Raw genomic sequence first — 18,780 nt, forward strand, 5'->3', positions numbered from 1 at the left:
AAGGAATAAGTTTCACGGAAGATCCAAAAGCGCCAACATCTTCATGATCATTGTAAGTGGCAAGCAAGAGCTCCTCAGGTTCAAGAACAGCTCCTGATGGTAGTACAGCAAAAAGTAAAATGCGGAGGCTGACTGCCCTCAGACTTGAGGAGACGGGAGTAGTACCTTGGCTTCAAAAGGACTAGGTGCAAAGTAGAAAGCGGGGGAGACAACACCAAGACCAAGAGAGAAGAGAAGTGAGAACGGGGTTTCCTTCCATCGTCCCAGACGAACTTCAGTTAGTCTAAGGTAGATACTTAACTTGAGACTTGAGACAAGGGAGTCCGATTGGATGCTTTGGGGCCTTTAGTCATTTCATGAGGTGGAATTCCCCGCACTTTCAGTTAGTCTCTCGGTTAATTAAACGGATGAATAGTGGCAAGGCTAAAAGAAAAGACTCTAAAAGACCAAGCTTAGTATTTGATAAAAAGGGCATTTCAGGCTGGGGGCCACTGGAATCTGAAGAAGTGCTGGAAACCTCACTTAAGTTACCTAGGTATATGCCTGTTACAACAAGAGTGCTGGAGGAGTTCTCCAGACTAATTATTGGGTTCGATCTGGAATCCTACAGACCTTTTTGGATGCATTTGATGTTAGAACTTAGAACAATATTATAGTCAACGCATGCCACAATCACCAGGAAAACGGACTTTCTGTTGTAGATAGATATCTCACGACATGCTGTCTATGATGCTTTGCTAAATAGCACTTCGTACCACCATCGACTTTCTCTGCCGAGGCTGAAGCGATGGTCAAACTGAAGTATCCCTCACAGAGCATGGTCATATCCAAGTACTTTGCTTCCTCAATTGCAGAAGCTGTATCTACCTTCTACCTTACTCCGTCAGACGTATTATTATTCTGCCCTGAGTGACGGAATCTGACGCACCGTGCACGGGCTTTGTAGATTCTCTTAGCTCCGCGCTCGGCTTCCCCAATGAACATATGTAAATGTCTCCATCTGGCGCCATGGTTCATTATCCTGGCCCCTACGACTTGTTCAATTCGAGGTGAACATTATTGGAGATATTTTTTCAGACCCCAATCAGTGGAAAACGGGAATAATTCTTGCCATTATCCTTAGAACAGGCAAGGCGACGCAGGTCTTGTGAATGGCGAGTCCGACTATCACTTCGGACCGTGGTCATGTCAGCGACACCGTGACAGCTCCGCAAGGAGCTACTGCTGCTTTCAATGCAAGCTCTCCTCAGGCTGCCTCGCACAAAATGGACATCAAATCCAGGGGAACTGCGGATGCAAAACATCATGCTGCCGATACGGATCATCCACCAGACGACAGATCCGCAGAACTCCCTGAGCCTGGGTCCGTCAGGGGCAAGATTGGAATGTTTGCCGCACAGAGTATGCAGAAGGCATCGGAGGGAGAGCGTGATGAAACAGCGACTTTCAGGTCACGGACTCCCCAGCAAACTGCTGCCCAAGCCGCTATGCAGAAACCGCCGGTGCCAGGGAACAAACCTGTAACCTTGGCAGTGACGATTTCAAATTCGGAACTGGAACAAGCAGGGCCTCAGAAAAGCGACGATAGAGGAGGCCCTGATCTTCTAACACCTAAACCTGTTCGCACCATGACGGCGGGCGGCGATACATTTGAAAAACTTCTACAAGACAACAGAGAACTACCCGTCAGAAACCTACCAATTCCCCCTCCAAGGCCTGCAACGCAGCCAGCTACTTCACCCACGCTCTCAGATATCGCTCCAGTGTCTGCTACAAAAACCCGTCCTACTCCACCTCTGCCTCGGAAAGGAGGTGCAAAATCCATCCCAAAAAGTCCTAGTCCCAGTGAACTGAAGAACCATGGAGGACAACAGAGCTACGAATCGCTTTTAAATCCCGCCATGGATCACACAGGTGCTGATGAGGCCAGACCTAAGCCCCCCCCGCGACCAGGCGCTTCGCCTAGGACACACATTTCCTACAGTGATCCTCGCCTTCTGCTGGAAGCGCATGAACATCGCAAGAGTTCTATGCCTAGCTCTCCATTGTTAGCCAGTTCACCACAAAATAACGGTAGTAGCCCAGATTTCATCGACCACTCCTCTGGTCTAGACGAGAAAGCACTGTCGGATGCGATAGTTGCGTCTTCACTGGCCTCAAGAAAAGCATCATCGGCAAAAAAAGTTCCTCCACCCCCTCCACCACAACGGCAACCCGGAGCCCGTTCGCTCCGCCATCCGCACACAGCCAACAGTGGCTCCCCACGCAGCTCCAGTCCCACGCCAAGCTTGCGACCCACTCTCCGGACGCCGACTAAGGCTAGTGAAGAGGAATTCGACCATCACAAGCACAGAAAGCACATTATACACAAACACCCACACAAACATCACGAGGGTGATCGAAAACGATGGCAAAGCGAAGTAACCGAGAAGGAGAGGAAGAGGTACGAGGGCGTTTGGGCGGCAAACAAGGGACTGCTGATTCCTATCAGCAATTCCAAGCAACGATCTTCAAATCAGGAAACTTCCAGCGACGGTTATCCTCCAAGTGCGTCCGAAATGGTCCTGAACATTGTTGTTCGCGACATATGGTCCCGAAGCCGTTTGCCGTCAAGCATTCTGGAGCATATCTGGAATCTCGTTGATCGGCAGAAGATTGGACTATTGACACGAGAAGAGTTCGTCGTCGGCATGTGGCTGATAGACCAACAGCTCAAAGGCCACAAGCTTCCAGTGAAGGTGCCAGACAGTGTCTGGGACAGTGTGAGAGGCGTACCCGGCATCAGAATACCGAAGGTCCCTTTCCGATAACGCGGGAGATCCATACACCCACGCACCAGCGCTGAACACCGCAATGCTAGAAACAACGGCCAAGACTGTTGGGCTCTCCGCTAGCTTCGTGTTTATGCCCACGCAGCTCCGGGGACCGAGTATCGACTTTAGCATGAAACCAAGTATTTGGAATATGCCTTCCTTGCATCCATATCGGGATCCACTTAAACGCTAACTATACATAGCACCATGCAGAAATCATGAAAACGTGATGCTGTGATCAAGGCTATTAGATACTACTGTCATTGTCACACAGCCATAGGACATTAACAACATGTACATCGGGGTACCAAGACTAGTAACAGCTACCAATTCTCGGTGTCCTTCGATGTCGGGTTTCCGCTTCCAGCCCAACAGTGCAGATCTGTGTCACCCCTATTTGAAGTACAAATGCATACGAGCGTTAAGTCCTGGCCACTAAAGCAATTGAGATCTTTTTTGTGAATAATATCTGTAGCATGGCAAGATTCGTTAAAACCTCGGGGATAGAGTACATATCACGTGACCATGATATTTCTGGATGCTCCTATCAGAAAGTAGGATCTTCTTTTTGTAAGCGATTGTCCTCTGTACTCTCATCATAAAAATCCATTTCTCACCGCAGCTATTTTATCAAAACCATCACTGATGATGGGGGGCCTGATAAGTCTCTTCCATATCCTGGGGATCCATATCATCTTCAATTGACCGAGTTAATATTAATGCGAGGTGGACTATCTAAATCCTTTCCTGCACCAAAGCAAATCCCGAACCGTGGGAATTCGGGATTTGGATCGTTTGGCTACGGATGATTAAGCCACGGCACGACACCCCAGCTTTTATCAGTAACTATATCAGACCACATCTCTGGGACTCCGATTGACCAGCACCAGATCGGTTTTTGTTCTGGGAGAAAGGTTCCGTGATCGTACGGCCCCTGTGCCCAGTAGTTATGCGCGAAGGCGACCTTTCGAGGCGGTGGGTGCTATATAGATTGCTTTCTCAAAGCCCGCGCGAGACTACGAGTCTACGACCAAACCCCGTTGAATGAATGGACTCGAAACTCGAAATTGCAGTGATTAATTGATCGGGATTTCGAGATGGTGCTGGAGAACCTCCCGCGTCCTGCTAATACCGGAATCACGCCAGTTACACAATCCAAGACTCCGCGGCCCACTGTGGTTCGGAAGAAGTTTGCCAAACCGCCAGTCAAAGTAGCTTGCCTGACATGGTAAGCCGTCATGATCCTTTATGTTTACTGATCCATGTCGCCCTCGTGGTGGCTTTTTTTTTTTTTTTGACTACTTGCGCTTCTCTACTCCTCTCTTTTTCGCTGATTGTTGCCTTTGATGCTGACTCTGATGCGACAGTCGTGCATCGAGGACGCGCTGCGATGGTCAAGAACCATGCTCCAACGTATGTTTACTTACCCTATGCTGACTCTCCTATGTGTGTCTCTACATATGCTGAGACAGGTCTTTCACTTGGAAGTGTCTTAGCAAGAAGAAGAAATGCTCGTACCTGCCCAGTAGAAGAGGCGGTCCGAGGAAGAAGAAAAAGAGCTCGTCTCCTCCGGATTCAAGTACCCGGCAGGATGATTCCCAAGACTCTACCCTCACACCAGCCTCTGGCTTTAATGACTGTATGTGAGGCGAACTTCTCTGCAATTGCAGCACTAACCTTCAAACAGCCTCGGCGATCTTTGGTCAGATTGATGTACTCTCCTTGCCAGGAGCTGGGCTGAGAGCGTTGGATTTCTCATCGGATGTGAATACCATGTTTGCTGATCTCTTCACTTCGAACAATGGCAGCAACACCCAGGCCCAGACGGAGCCAACACCTTCGCCTTCAACCATACCATCGCTGTCTTTGGTCAGGACATATGGCAGCGAACACGACATGTAATGCTTCACTTTGACCAGTGACAGCCAGAAGGCTTGGTGACGCTGATTCGGATATAGATTGAATGCATACTACGACTTCGTTCACCATTACTTTCCCATACTTCCACCACGAGTCGCTCCACGCTGTCCAGATCGGCCAATCGATTCCGCTGGTCACTATTCGTCGTCTCCTTCTGAAGAGCCTTTACTAGCATACAGACCACGGTCTCCCCTCAGTCTTGCAATTTCCGCCATATTGGCCCTGGTACCGCATCCGGACGATCCTGAGCCCTTGTCTCCAATTTCTGTGCTACGACGTAGAACTTATGCTCATACCTTTGCGCAACTAGCTACTGCGAGTGTTGAGGATGATTGCGAATTACAAGCTTCGTCGACAGATCCGTCCCAGGCATTGTCGAACAATCGACCCATGATCGATCGGGAGCCCTTTCATCCACGAACACCTGTGGAACTCGAAAGCCTTCTTGCGTTGCTGATCCTCTGCGTGTATGAATATACACAGCGAGGAAATCTGCTCAAAATGAGGTATCGGGCCGGCCAAGCCTTGGCGATCGCGCTGGATATGTCTCTTCAGTCGCTCGGGGAGGAGCATGATGAGTGCGCAGAGGCTCGGCGGAGGGCCTGGTGGATGACGGTACGGTCATTGATTAGGTATCATCGCGGCGCGCCCACTAATTATCTGCTGTCTAGTACTATTGCGTGCTTCAGGGTTCAATTGTCAGCACAACGGTAAGCCAGCGTCGATCTCGATCACATTCACGAGACTCTTTGAGTTTTAAAAAATAGCTAATCCGGGGTCTACAGCCGCTCTCCATAATCGCCAACGACCCTCAGTTCGTTACACCTTATCCTCGTTTCTCTGCAGATCCAGAGGCAAGTCTTCCGCTCCGGCTTCAGCGCTTCCATGATGATCTTCAAGCAAATCACACCACAAGCAAAAAGCACCATTCTGACCGGTTTCCAGGGATGGGCTGTTCTGATGCAAGCCCAGCAAGTGTTGGCCTCCGCAACTCAATTCGTCATTGACTTAAACAAATGCATGTCGACTGGCGCCAACATGCCTTACATACACGAAAGGATGCAGCAACTCGACGCCTGGGCTAGCTCCGCAATAGCGCAATCAAATCTCCTTCCAATGGTTCCTCAATCTATGGGCTGTGGTGACGAAGTGGAGTATACAACCGCCCATAGCATACGCGCTATCGCGCGAATCAAGCTCTTTAGGTAAGCAATCTTCGAAAAAAAGCTCGAAAACTTTTCACAAAGGTACTGATACGAAGTTAGTGCCCAAATCAAGGTACACCGATTCAGGGCGTTCTCGGATATTCCAATCTTCATCAGGAAGCATTGCGACCTGACCGCAGCCAATCCCAACAACATGACATCGGGTGATTCGGCGTCCAAGATGTCCAAAGAACAAGACGGTATGGCGAACATCTCGTGTTGCAGCAGCAATCTGGACTCCTTCCCGCCGCCGCCGTCTACATCGAGCGATTGCACAACTTCAGCCTCTTCCGCCGGCTCTGCAACATCCGACTATCACTCCGTGGTACAATTCTCATTTGCCAGTGGCTTCCCATACAGCAGCCAGCACTCCGCCAAAGTCTGTCTGAAAGCGGCTCTTACGATCTCACGCATGTTCCCGAGCCTGCCCCTGCCACAGCCGCTCTACGTGTCGAGCGGCAGTAACACGCCCAACCAGGGACTGCCCTTATCGCCACAAAAGCAGCTACCGCGGACAATGCCATCGTTCGCATGCTGCCTGATGCAAGGAAGCTACGCCTTGTTGATGATATTCTACAAAGCGACAGTGGAGAAACAAATGTCGCCAGATTACGGGAATGAATCCACAAACAGTGCTTCTGATCGACTGATCGAGGAAATCCGTCAAGGCTTGGAGCGTGTCATTGAAACCGTTAAGAATTATGCGATTGCTTTTGAGGCGTTGGATGGCATGAGAGGTAGGCAGCCACTTCAACGATGTCCCGGAGACAGGATTTGACTAACCCTCGTGTTGCAGACGAAATCGAAGGTGCATATCACACGGCGTTCCCTCCGGTATAATTTTTTTTTCAGTGGCTGCTGCTGTCTCTCAGAGCTTCATCATTTTTTCTCTTCATCATTTTTTCTCTTCCTTTTCCCTTTGTCGCAGAACACGATGCATATTCTTTTAGAACCAGTGATGCCCTGGTGGTCTGAGAACTGGACATTATTATCTCTTCCTTGGTTTTCAACTCAATTTGGTCATAGTATACATGCTGGCCTTGTTTCTCCCTACCAGTCACAATGAAGCACTATCACCCCTCAAGATCTCTTGTCCTCTAATTTATTGATATTCTCCTAATCGCGTACTTGGTATTTACACAGTTGCTTTCACTCGACATGACCACGTCTAGGTGTCAATGTGAAAAACCGGATTAGACGATAAAACAGAAATCAATAATCTCTAATTCTAGACCCAAAACACACTCAGAAAGTAGTAGTATGAAAAGCAGCCGATCCATATACAGGCGGAGAACCACCAGCGGGCGCCGTTCAGAGTTTGGACCTAATTCCTTCGAGTCTGAATTTGACATCCTTTAGGACTTTGCTGGAGGGTTTCCAATCATCGTATTGCCTTAATAGTTGCATTGTCTCTTCATAGAGCTCGCGGCGAACATAGTCTTCTTCGAGTATACCCCGCATGGCAAACGGTAGGATATAGGGGTTTGCAGGAGATGGGTGACTTCTTCTGACGTCTAGGGTAGCATTACTGACATTGGATGTTTCTAAAGCGAATTCAATCGCCAACCTAAGGAATGAACGTTAACCTTGTGAGCGTCAGTATCAAGGTCAAGCCAGCGCACCGATAAACAGCCTCGTCGTCATAGAGACGAGAATGACCTTCTCCAGTATAAAGGCTCCCTGCCAGCGGAGAGCTCATTTCTCTGATGAGGCCATGGTCCGAAATCCCCAGGTTACGAAGTTTAAGAACGAAACCGACTAGGTGTGAAAGACTATCAATAAGGAAAGGACGTTAGCAAGGCGGGAAAGATCAGCTGCGAAGTAATTAACATACAAGCTTGGTGCATGCACTCTACCATCCACAAAAACCGCGCGGTAGATGTAGGGATGGACCACTGGTGAGAAGAGAGATGACTACGACAAGAGTTAGACTCCAACTTCGAAGTAATCCAGTTATAAGTGATCTGCGCCTTACCTCTAGAGATACAAGCTGGTCATCGATACTCCCAATGTAGGATATCCGAACGCCAAAGTCCAGAGCGCATTTCAATGCAGCTTCGTAATCTTTCGAAACTTGGCTATAGGGTAGAGCAAATTCAAAAAGCTCCCCCGCCGAGCCACTGATCCATCGAGATCTATAATCTGAGAATGGCCCCATATTGACGCCGGCCATAGCGCACACGCCAACACGAGTGGCATTCAAGCAGCCAAAAGCAATGAGTTTCGCAACCAACATGATCGCGACCGGGACACCTTGACTGTGACATGCAACTAGGATAAAATCGGCTTTCCTTATTTCCTCCACCCAATTGAGGAGTAGCTTCCATAGCAGGTCAACGCGTTCAGCGATGCGGCCCTCCCCTTCCAGTGCAATCTTCTCGACATCACAGGCATAGCCATGACTCTCGGTCCACTTGTGGATGGCATCCGCGGCCATGGTGGCGAATCTCACGGAGGTACCTGTTGGTTGTCCAAGCACTGTCCGTATTAATGGAGCGGGAAAATACCCATGCACACCAATGGCCAATGCCTTTTTGATACCTGGGGGATCTCTGATCATATAGACATGCTTGTTATCAGGTTCTCTGCGATAATGCAAGAACCGTCCAATTGTTTGCATGAGAGAGGGTGTTTCTTTCACAGCAAAAGTGTCTGAAAAGCGAGGTAAGACTTGATTCGGTAGTACTCTCTGCAACTGCTTCGCTGCTGCTGCCTCTGACACTCGTGGTGTGGGTGTTTCCGGAGGAAGGGCCTGCACATGTGAGGGGATTTTGTCAGTGGCAGCAGCACTGCTCTTAGGAGTCTTGATTTTGATGCTGCCTTTCTTGGTGACTTCAGCTTTCTGTTCCAGTCCTGTCTCTTCCTGTAGACTGTCCTGAGGCTGGTTTGAAGATGATCCTTGCGCGTTTGAAGTCTCAATTGACCAAGGATCTGCTAGCGACACTTGACTTGAGTTATGCGATGAATCTCTGAACCAGAACGACCAGCCCGACTTGGCGTTCTTGACTTGTGCATCAACCGGACCGTCCGTTCTCTGAGTTTCCGCAGGCGGCTGGTTTGAAGACGAAATTGCATGTTTCGAATCATGGACGGGTGCATTTTCTGCGGAAGAAGGCTCAAGGGTTTCGGTTTGGGGGTTATCCTTGTGTTCTTCGGGCCTAAGCGTATCCCCCCCCTGTGGCGGCGCAGACGAACCATACCACATTTGAAACCAGGTTCGCTTTTGTATTGACGCAGGGGTATCTGTGGTCGAAGCAGATGGTGTTTGCGCACTTATCACTGGGTCGTTTGAGTGAGTTTCACAATTCTTCGGCGTTTGCTCTTCAGCGACCGGCTCTGTCGGGGTGCTTTCGGTCTCAGGCGCTCGTTCTGACTGAGCACCACTGGGAGAATCTTCAGTTGAAGTTGTTGTATAGAACCATGAAAACCAGCTACTAGCTGGCTTCGAAGACGTTTGAGCCTGACCCGGTTCCACCGCTTCGGCACCTGTCTCTGATGGTGAGGTGTCAGTTGTCGGTTTCAGTTGCTCTCCGTTCGTATCGTCTGTAGCCACTGCAGCCTCCTCGCTTGATTCTTCCTTCTGAACCGAACTTGGTGCTGGACCGGCAGTACCGAACTGGGAATCCAGTGCTGGAGTGGATGCAGAACCATCGGAAGCAATGTTGATCTTGGTTGTCGTAGCGTCCGCAGGAAGAGATCTGGTCGACGCGCCTTGTTTCTTGGTAAGCTGAAGTGAAGGATGTCTATGTTGCTTTGGAGTGTGAAGGAGGGATTCCGAGGAGGTAGTTATGCTCGATGCTACATTTTGAGCAACCGAAATGCTCTCGCGGGCAACCTCGGTAACAGGTGCCGCTTTAGAGGCTTTAGACACTGCGGGCCAAAGAGCAGGGTACCAGTTCTAAGAACGAATAACATCAGCTTTACTAGACTCAAAAATCCCAACTCTATTAATTGAAGGACAGGAAAAATTGACTCACATCACTTCCTTGCTTCTGCGAGGTTGAACGCTTTCCGCCTCCTGGAGATGAGGTCACCTCGTTGCTCAATGAGGGTGATGATTGCGACTGCGCGCCGGACGGGCTGGGCTTTATTCTCTTACGAGATCCCGTAGGCGCCATGGAAGTAAGAAGTAGAACATTACCAGGATCAATATCGATGTTCAAGTCAAGAAAAGATGGAGATGTCTAAAAAACGATGATAGAAGACGGGTCTTACAGGAGTGCCTGCTAGTGAGCCCGCCACGGTCGGCCGATCTACCACAACCAGGCTATCAGCAGAGACAACACTGATATCATGTCACATGTTATCTCTGCTCATTTTCACCGCCCTTAGATACCTGAGGCATGTAGCTGTGGCTGGTGTACCCCTTCACCGCCACAGGAGATTGGGCGGGACCCGCCAAAGACCAGAAAAATTATTTCCGCCGGGGAGAAATTTATCGGCGGAGAAGGATAACACTCTGGATAAGCCTCTCTGATCATTCTTTGACTTCCTTCTTTCGTTGTGACGTTTTTCTTTGGTCATTTAGCACCATCTTTTTTGTCTTACACTTCCGGGATCTTGTCGAGCCCGTCTCGACTACCCATTCATAGAAATGGCGATCCAAAAAAAGGTACGACAGGCTCACTAATTCCTCTACGTTGGAAAACTTCTTTGCGCTAACAGCAACCAGCACGGTAAAGGTCGTTTGGATAAGTGGTATCGTCTTGCAAAAGAAAAAGGATACCGAGCAAGAGCTGCTTTCAAACTGATCCAGCTAAACAAGAAGTATGGTTTCTTGGAAAAGAGCAAAGTCCTTCTGGATCTTTGCGCGGCTCCTGGTGTACGTGTAGTCTGACTATTCTCTTCTTCCGTTGCTTTACTGATGATAGATTAGTCGTGGTGTCAAGTAGCGGCAGAATGCATGCCCACGCAGAGCATCATTGTCGGTGTCGATCTCGCCCCAATCAAGCCAATTCCTCGAGTCATTACCTTTCAAAGCGATATCACAACAGAAAAGTGTCGCGCGACAATCAGACAACATCTGAAACACTGGAAGGCAGATACTGTTCTTCACGATGGAGCTCCAAATGTTGGTACGGCGTGGGTTCAGGACGCTTTCTCCCAGGCGGAGTTAGTCTTGCAGTCGATGAAGTTGGCCACAGAGTTCTTGGTTGAGGGCGGTACCTTTGTCACCAAGGTCTTCAGATCGAAGGACTACAATCCTCTGCTTTGGGTTTTCAAGCAGCTCTTCACATCTGTAGAAGCGACAAAGCCTCCTTCTTCCCGAAATGTCTCCGCAGAAATCTTCGTCGTCTGCCGTGGATTCAAAGCTCCAAAGCGCATCGACCCCAAGTTTCTTGACCCCAAGCATGTTTTTGCAGAATTGACAGATGCCACACCAAATAACGAAGCGCGTGTATTCAATCCGGAGAAGAAGAAGCGAAAGAGAGAAGGTTACGAGGAAGGTGATTACACACAGTTCAAGGAAATACCGGTCACGGAATTCATCAACACCACTGATCCAATCGCGATCCTTGGTACTTATAATAAGCTCAGTTTCCAACAATCTCCGGGGGGGGATCTTGCGCTGGCCACTTTGAACAGACTGGAAGAGACCACGGACGAGATTCGAACCTGCTGTGAGGATTTGAAAATTCTGGGCAAAAAAGAATTTCGAAATTTGCTCCGATGGCGCTTGAAGATCCGTGAAAAGTTTGGGCTTGTAGTCAAAAAAGGGCAATCTAAGACCGATGAACCCGAGGAAGTCGCAGAGATCGCTCCCATGGACGAGGAGTTGGCCATCCAGGAAGAGCTACAACGTCTCCAGGAGAAGGAGAGCTCCAAGCGCAAAAAGGAAAGGCGCAAGGAGAACGAGAAAAAGCGCAAAGAGATCGTACGCTTGCAAATGCATATGACAACACCTATGGACATTGGTATGGAGCAACTTGGGCCAGGTGGCGATGACGCAACGTTCTCTTTGAAGCGAGTAGAAAGAGATGGGGCAAGGGATGTCATTGCCTCTGGAAAAGTAGCGGAAAATGAGAGTGACAGTGAGGACGATCAAACCGAATCTGATATGGACGAAAGCGATGAAGAAGGCGACCAATTGGAGAGGGAACTTGATTCATTGTACGAACAGTACCAGGAACGCAGAGAAGATCGAGACTCCAAAGTACGGGCAAAGAAAGCACGTAAAGACTACGAGGCGGACGAATGGGACGGCTTCTCAGACTCCGGCAAGGAAGACGATGAGGAATCAGAGGAAGAGGGCGAGTCCCAAGCGGTTGTCAAGCCAGCAGCCCCCAACTCGGGAACACTCTCCAACAAGGCCGCAATGTTCTTCGATCAAGACATTTTCCAGGATCTGGGTGATCTTGACGACGTTGAGGACGAGGACAGCGCAATTGAAATGCAGGAGGACGATAAATCCGCTAAGAAGGACTCGGGTTCGGAGAAACAGGCGCCCAAGGATGCTAAGAAAAAGGCACAGGTCACTGAGGACTTTTCGGATAGCGAGCCTGAAGAGCTGGACGACCCACGAAAGAAAAACGGCCAACTCGGTATGTTTCCACAAGTAGATACTTTTCGGATGGACTCACTAACCAAATTTCAACCCCAGATATCGATATCATCACGGCAGAAGCCATGGCGCTTGCCCAGCAAATGGCCACCGGTGAAAAGAAGTCCCAGGACATTGTTGATGACGGTTTCAATCGGTACACCTTCCGGGATGTTGACGGTCTCCCCGAATGGTTCCTCGACGACGAAAACAAGCATTCTAAGCTCCAAAGGCCTATCACGAAGGCGGCTGCGGCCGCAATCAAGGAAAAGCTGCGTGCCATCAATGCTCGGCCCATCAAGAAGGTGATGGAGGCTAAGGGCCGTAAGAAGATGAAGGCCGCTCAGAGACTCGAGAAGTTGCGCAAGAAGTCTGCTTTGCTGGCAGATGACGAGGCGCTCAGTGAAAGGGACAAGTCGCAGGCCATTTCGAAGTTGATGAGTAAAGCGGCCAAGAAGAAGCCTAAGCAGCAGGTGAAGCTGGTTGTTGCTAAGGGAGCCAACAGAGGTATCTCCGGTCGTCCACGCGGAGTGAAGGGCAAATACAAAATTGTGGACTCGCGTATGAAGAAGGATATCCGGGCTCAAAAAAGGTTGGCAAAGAAGAAATAGAGGGACAGGAAACTATGTGTGTGATATATTGGCATTTTTCAATCATATACTTCGTGCATACGAACTGCAATTTGATACCCTCAGGGCTGCTTTACTTCGGTAGACTAGTTGAAAACCAGCAACAATTACAGGATTTACCTGGATAGCGTTGGTAATTTGCCTTTTCTAGTCCTGCATATATGTTAGCATTGACCATCATAATATTTGCAGCGGCTTGTTAAGTCGACAGTTGACAGTGAATTGATAATATTCATACTATTCCTCAAGTCTTGAAGACCCCACAGCTGTGGAGATGGTGCACAGATTATGCATAAGTAGTGAATACTAATGTATATAATAAGCCTAATATAGAAATTCTGACCCGCAGCCTAGTGGCGATGGCCTTAGTGCCTTAGGGCCTGAGGCTATCAGTGGATGACTTTATCATTTGTCTTGGCCCGCTCACCTTTCGCAGCTCTTCTTCCCTTTTCCTTGTGCTCTGTACTTCAAGTCTTATTTTCCTCTATTTGTTTAGCATTGCATTCTTGTTGATCATTCTTCCCTATGGGACTTCTGCATCTGAACTCCATATCATAGCGTGTGCTCTATTGCCTTCTTTGTCCATATTTTTACACGCGTCTACATATTTTTACCACCCCGCCGCAGACCGAGTCCAGTCCGCCCACTACGCTCCATGGGATTTTTCGATCACCTCCAGAAAGGAGGCGCTTTTTCACTGCAGGCTCAGAAGCCACAGATTCGCAAGGTTGTCCAGACCCGGCCCGCACCGCCCTCAAGATCCTCGTCGCATACCCACGTCAGATCATCGTCGCAGACCTCACCCCCGGAGAAGACCAAGAGACCACGAGACTCGACTAGCCGGTCTGTTTCAAGGGATCCTGATCGTCGTCCATCAAAGCGTTTAAGTACCCCTTTGCGAAACAGGAAACGGCCAACTCCCGAGCAACGGCTATCGAGTGACGACGATGACGCAAGTGACACGGATACATCATTTGAGTTGCGCAAGCGGGCGAGAACGGAGGATAGCGCGGAGCCTGACCTTGCGAGGCGCATACGGTCTTTGAAAGCATTTTCGGAGGAGAACGTCAAGCCACTGCCGTTGGTCCACGCTGCAGATATCACAACCAAGCAAAAGGCCGGAAACTTCAAACGAGCGTTTGGTGGGTTGGACCGGCCGACGGAGATTCTTCTGCAGTATCCTAGTGCTTCGCGGAAAGAAAGGTACGCACTTTCAGCTTTAGTGATACCCATAATCTTGTCTAACTGTTCGATTTGGTGAAGATTCAACCTCGTCGTTCCCCGCGACAACGATGATTTCAAGCCTATTGATGATATCGTTCATGTTATCGACACCGTTTCTGAGAACTATATTCCTGAGAGCGAGGCGGATTTCTTCAACAACGAGTCTACAGGCATCAAACGAAGGTTGCGACGAGCTTTGGCTCATTCGTCCGAAACGGAATTTCGAGAAGCTGTGGCCGACTACAATGATGAGATCGAACGGTTGAGGCGTAGTGGGGCCATTGCGAAACATTTGGACGCGACACATCGGTTGAACCTGCCGCTGGTAGAGCGGATATTGACTCAGATTTACGCGCGTACAGTTTCTCCCCGAGTTGAATCTCTTCGTCAGTACGAAAACGGAACAGACAACGTCTACGGGGAGCTCCTACCTCGTTTCATCAGCACAATCTTCAAAGAGACTCGACTAAAATCAGGGCAAGTCTTCGTCGATCTGGGATCTGGGGTGGGTAATGTCGTTTTGCAAGCCGCTCTTGAAATTGGATGTGAAAGTTGGGGTTGCGAGATGATGGCCAATGCTTGTGACCTGGCAGAACTCCAGCAGACCGAGTTCAGAGCACGCTGCCGGCTCTGGGGTATCGCGCCTGGGAAAACCCACCTTGTCCGTGGAGACTTTCTTCAAGAGCAAAGCATCATTGATGTTCTGAAACGTGCGGATGTTGTTCTGATCAACAACCAAGCCTTTACACCTCAGCTCAACAACGAGATTATCAACCACTTCCTTGACATGAAGGAGGGCTGCCAGATAGTGTCACTCAAGTCTTTTGTTCCTGCCGGCCATAAGATTCAGTCTCGCAATCTGTACTCTCCGATCAACCTTTTGAAGGTCAAGCAGTTGAATTACTGGTCAAACAGTGTCAGCTGGACTGACGTTGGGGGCACATATTTTATTGCCACCAAAGATAGCTCCAGGCTCAGGGCTTTCGCGGATAGCATGGTGTAAGTGAACTCGATCATTACGATTGATTTCATTACCGTTGCATGGCATTACGAGAAGGGCGCACAACCCTGGCTTTACCTCGCCTTTTTGACATTTTGATTTCCATGTCAATATTTTCGCATTGGGTACCCCTGTATATATCTGCATGTCTGCTTGTTGACATTCGTTTGGGTCATGCCTTGGAGCAATGAGTTTTCTTTTAGAAATATCCTCTCTTGTTCCTGTGATACCTTTTTGTTATGTTGATCCACAATCCTTTTTGGCATACTTCTTCAATTACATCGCAAGATGGCCTTCGTGTCATATTCCATGTGCGCGCAGTTTTGGGACGAAGGCCATTTCGTGACCAAAACCAAGTGACGTGCACTGTCTGCGGTGGCTTCGGCGAGCTGGATTGACTTTTGGGTGGACTCTTGGGTATCATTTTTTGTATGCATAGATGAGTCAGTTAGATCGGGACAATATGAATTTGATGTACATAGAACATAGTTAACCGGAGCTGGCATACTGAAGCTGGAAGCTCTTCTTGGGACCCGCAAGCCCCTAACTGTTGGTCCATATCAACCCGTCGATGATGCATCTCACGAGAATTTCGAAGCATCATTCATGGCTTCTGCTTCTCTGCCAATCCTGGCCATCCAGCGATCAATCAGCTCTTGATTCTCACGCTGTAGCCTGCCGGACCGCTCTTCGGCCATGTTAAGCTGCAAGTTCAGAGTCGCGAGTTCGTCTTGGAAATCCTATGAAGCGACCGTGTCAGCCATAAAAGCGGCGGCATGCCGGATGAATAAATGACATGCCTCGAGTAACTTGGCCTTCCCCTTCAATTCTTCATCCCTATCTTTTACGCGCATTTGAAGATGCGTTACTTCACTCTCCAAGGCATGGATACGTCGTCCATCTTGTGTACTTCTCTTCCGTAGCTTCTCCAACTCGGTGCTCACTTCCGTTAGCCGGACCTGCAACTCCGTACGAGCACGTTGGGCTTCGGAAAGATCCGCACGTGTAGCTGCCAGAATGTCAGGAACAGATGTTCCTGCCGACGACTTCCCAGCTGCAGGGATCGCTGTATGTTTGTCTCCAGCCCCTGTGAGATTTTGGGCCCCTTGAGCTCCCGCGGATGCAATACGACCAGTTCGATCGGCCAGCTGTGTATCTAGATAGTCGCCAGTGTGTTAGATCACATTACAAAGCTTCACAGTCGCCAGGCCATGGACCTTATCCAGTAGCATACAAGCATTATAGAGAGCGACATTTGCCTTTTCTCGGCGATCGCGAGCCGCCAGAGCGGCGGAGTACTCATTCCTCCAGTGAGCCATATGATAGTCTTCCAGCGATGAGGCGGGACTGTTGACGGCGGATCTTGTCGGGTTACGAATACATTGTTATTTCTGTAGATGGCACAGATCAAAAGAGGACAGTAAAATGATCTTCAACGCCCACCAGTCTTCTACCACTGCGACCTTTCACGGCAATGGTCGTTGATAAGCGACGATAACGAATAATGTCTCAGGCACCCTTCTACACCGCCTCGCCCACCGCTCGGGCCATCATGCATCATCGAACCCAACGGTCCCTGTTAGCGTCGGCTCACCACTGCAAGACCCAACAGCTGCGCTGCTAACTGTTGCTGCTCCTCATCTCTGCTACATACGTCCAGTTTACCCCTACCCTTTTGCCTTTTGACGAGTGCAACCCTTTTCATCCTTCTCTGGCACTTCTGCACTTTTCGATAGGCTGTCCTCAATCCCCTTGTCTTTGCTCGCAATATCCTGCCCTTCCCCCGCTCTCCACCGCCATGGCGTCACGCAAGAAGGTCTTGCTGAAGGTACATTCTCCTCGACCCATACCGACAGTTAAGCCTCCTGAAATTGCTAAACACTTACTTACATTCTTGGGGGATCCTAGGTGATCATTTTGGGTGACAGTGGTGTTGGCAAAACGAGTTTGATGAACCAATATGTCAGTGGTCTCATTTCGGCGATTTACTGGATACCGTCCAAACCGCTAACCTCCGTCCGATCGGCAGGTCAACAAGAAGTTCAGTGCAAGCTACAAGGCTACCATCGGCGCCGATTTCCTTACAAAAGAGGTGCTCGTAGACGACCGCCTGGTAACAATGCAGGCATGTGTACCACCCATGGCTCGCACATTCGCCAAGGATTGCAATTAACCTGTGGATAGATCTGGGATACTGCGGGTCAAGAGCGCTTTCAGTCTTTAGGTGTTGCATTCTACCGGGGTGCGGATTGCTGTGTTCTGGTATACGACGTGAATAATTCCAAGAGCTTCGAGGCTCTCGACAGTTGGCGCGATGAATTCCTCATCCAAGCGAGCCCTCGCGACCCCGAGAGCTTTCCTTTCGTACGATTCGCCCTTGCCCCTTTCTGATCTCTGATGTGCAAACAAACGGATGTTGACAGGCTGCAGGTTGTAATCGGCAACAAGATTGATGTGGAGGAAAGCAAGCGGATGATTTCTTCGAAACGCGCTATGACTTTCTGCCAATCCAAGGGCAACATCCCTTACTTCGAAACTAGTGCTAAGGAAGCTGTCAACGTGGAGCAGGCTTTCGAGGGTATGTGACCAATTTTCGTATAAACACGTACAGAGAACGCTCTGCTAATATGCTGAAAGTCATCGCCCGAAGCGCCCTGGCTCAAGAAGAAGCAGAGGAGTTCAGCGGCGAATTCAGCGATCCCATCAACATTCACCTCGATAGCGAACGTGACGGGTGTGCCTGTTGATGCGCTTCTGAATGGTCATGCCCTTTGAACGATTTACAGCAACACCTGCTATTGTTGATTGATTCATGTCGTGCGTTTGTGGTTTGTAGAGCTGTTTCTGTCTTCGTTCCATTTGGCGAGCTCGGAGGGATTGTACTTTCTACGATAGTTTGGGATCCATATATACCTTCCAAAGTTCCTCGGTGTACCAAGTTGCCTGTTTCCTATTGTCTGTCGGGTCGCAAGGGGTATCATATGGGTTTCGAGCTTTTTGCCTCTTCTTTTCTTGCTTATCTGTGATAACCTTTTACTTTCTCGAACAGCATACTCAATCAGTCGAGAGTCACGCACATAATCCCGCTGCATATGCTCTTATTTTCTGGTAGCTCCTATCATTTGATCATCAACGAAAGCTAATATCAAATAATGAGATTGGATTTTCAGCGGGGTACTGGTACGTATGTCGAGTAGCAGCCGTGATCACGTCTCGTGCTTATCAGGGCACCGCTCGTGAGGCTTGGCATATATTACCCAGATCTCCATGATCGGAATAAACCCCCGCTTCGAGGCGCTCATGCTGAAACACTGAGCAGGCCATCCGCCATTGACACCGCCTGTTGTCAAATGCGATTTATGGACTCGATTCTCCATCCTAGCATCAGCGCGCAGCGATCTGCAGGATATCGTGCTCCATGATTCATCATCACAAAAATCGGTTCAAT

General features: G+C 49.3%; 7 protein-coding genes across 7 annotated transcripts; 5 read left to right on the forward strand and 2 right to left on the reverse strand.

Moving 5' to 3' along the window:
• Positions 1-1,151: 1,151 nt before the first annotated feature.
• irs4 lies at positions 1,152-2,810 on the forward strand (the record flags this gene model as incomplete). The annotated part of the gene is made up of 1 exon (XM_026762817.1): positions 1,152-2,810. One exon carries the CDS (start codon positions 1,152-1,154, stop codon positions 2,808-2,810), a length of 1,659 nt encoding a protein of 552 aa, XP_026617623.1.
• Positions 2,811-3,910: 1,100 nt separating this feature from the next.
• Positions 3,911-6,778, forward strand: CDV56_109226 (uncharacterized protein; the record flags this gene model as incomplete). The annotated part of the gene is made up of 9 exons (XM_026762845.1): positions 3,911-4,041; positions 4,181-4,226; positions 4,302-4,452; positions 4,501-4,711; positions 4,772-5,365; positions 5,423-5,443; positions 5,549-5,938; positions 5,999-6,675; positions 6,735-6,778. 9 exons carry the CDS (start codon positions 3,911-3,913, stop codon positions 6,776-6,778), a joined length of 2,265 nt encoding a protein of 754 aa, XP_026617624.1.
• Positions 6,779-7,249: 471 nt separating this feature from the next.
• CDV56_109261 (uncharacterized protein) lies at positions 7,250-10,056 on the reverse strand (the record flags this gene model as incomplete). Its single annotated transcript, XM_026762880.1, has 5 exons — positions 7,250-7,505; positions 7,561-7,710; positions 7,773-7,852; positions 7,914-9,836; positions 9,916-10,056. The coding sequence occupies 5 exons, from the start codon at positions 10,054-10,056 to the stop codon at positions 7,250-7,252; spliced, it is 2,550 nt and encodes an 849-aa protein (XP_026617625.1).
• Positions 10,057-10,532: 476 nt separating this feature from the next.
• spb1 (rRNA methyltransferase spb1) lies at positions 10,533-13,090 on the forward strand (the record flags this gene model as incomplete). The annotated part of the gene is made up of 4 exons (XM_026762917.1): positions 10,533-10,550; positions 10,611-10,760; positions 10,815-12,480; positions 12,540-13,090. 4 exons carry the CDS (start codon positions 10,533-10,535, stop codon positions 13,088-13,090), a joined length of 2,385 nt encoding a protein of 794 aa, XP_026617626.1.
• A 673-nt stretch (positions 13,091-13,763) lies between these two features.
• On the forward strand, positions 13,764-15,335 carry dot1 (histone methyltransferase DOT1; the record flags this gene model as incomplete). The annotated part of the gene is made up of 2 exons (XM_026762943.1): positions 13,764-14,311; positions 14,372-15,335. 2 exons carry the CDS (start codon positions 13,764-13,766, stop codon positions 15,333-15,335), a joined length of 1,512 nt encoding a protein of 503 aa, XP_026617627.1.
• A 578-nt stretch (positions 15,336-15,913) lies between these two features.
• On the reverse strand, positions 15,914-16,651 carry ATG16 (ATG16 family protein; the record flags this gene model as incomplete). The annotated part of the gene is made up of 3 exons (XM_026762958.1): positions 15,914-16,072; positions 16,202-16,488; positions 16,567-16,651. 3 exons carry the CDS (start codon positions 16,649-16,651, stop codon positions 15,914-15,916), a joined length of 531 nt encoding a protein of 176 aa, XP_026617628.1.
• Positions 16,652-17,130: 479 nt separating this feature from the next.
• rab7 (Rab family GTPase YPT7) lies at positions 17,131-18,079 on the forward strand (the record flags this gene model as incomplete). The annotated part of the gene is made up of 6 exons (XM_026762965.1): positions 17,131-17,160; positions 17,241-17,294; positions 17,362-17,457; positions 17,517-17,696; positions 17,763-17,910; positions 17,970-18,079. 6 exons carry the CDS (start codon positions 17,131-17,133, stop codon positions 18,077-18,079), a joined length of 618 nt encoding a protein of 205 aa, XP_026617629.1.
• Between the last annotated feature and the right edge of the window lie 701 nt (positions 18,080-18,780).

The sequence above is a fragment of the Aspergillus thermomutatus genome (assembly GCF_002237265.1).
Source record: "Aspergillus thermomutatus strain HMR AF 39 chromosome Unknown NODE_20, whole genome shotgun sequence".
In the NCBI taxonomy this organism is placed as follows: Eukaryota; Fungi; Ascomycota; class Eurotiomycetes; order Eurotiales; family Aspergillaceae; genus Aspergillus; species Aspergillus thermomutatus.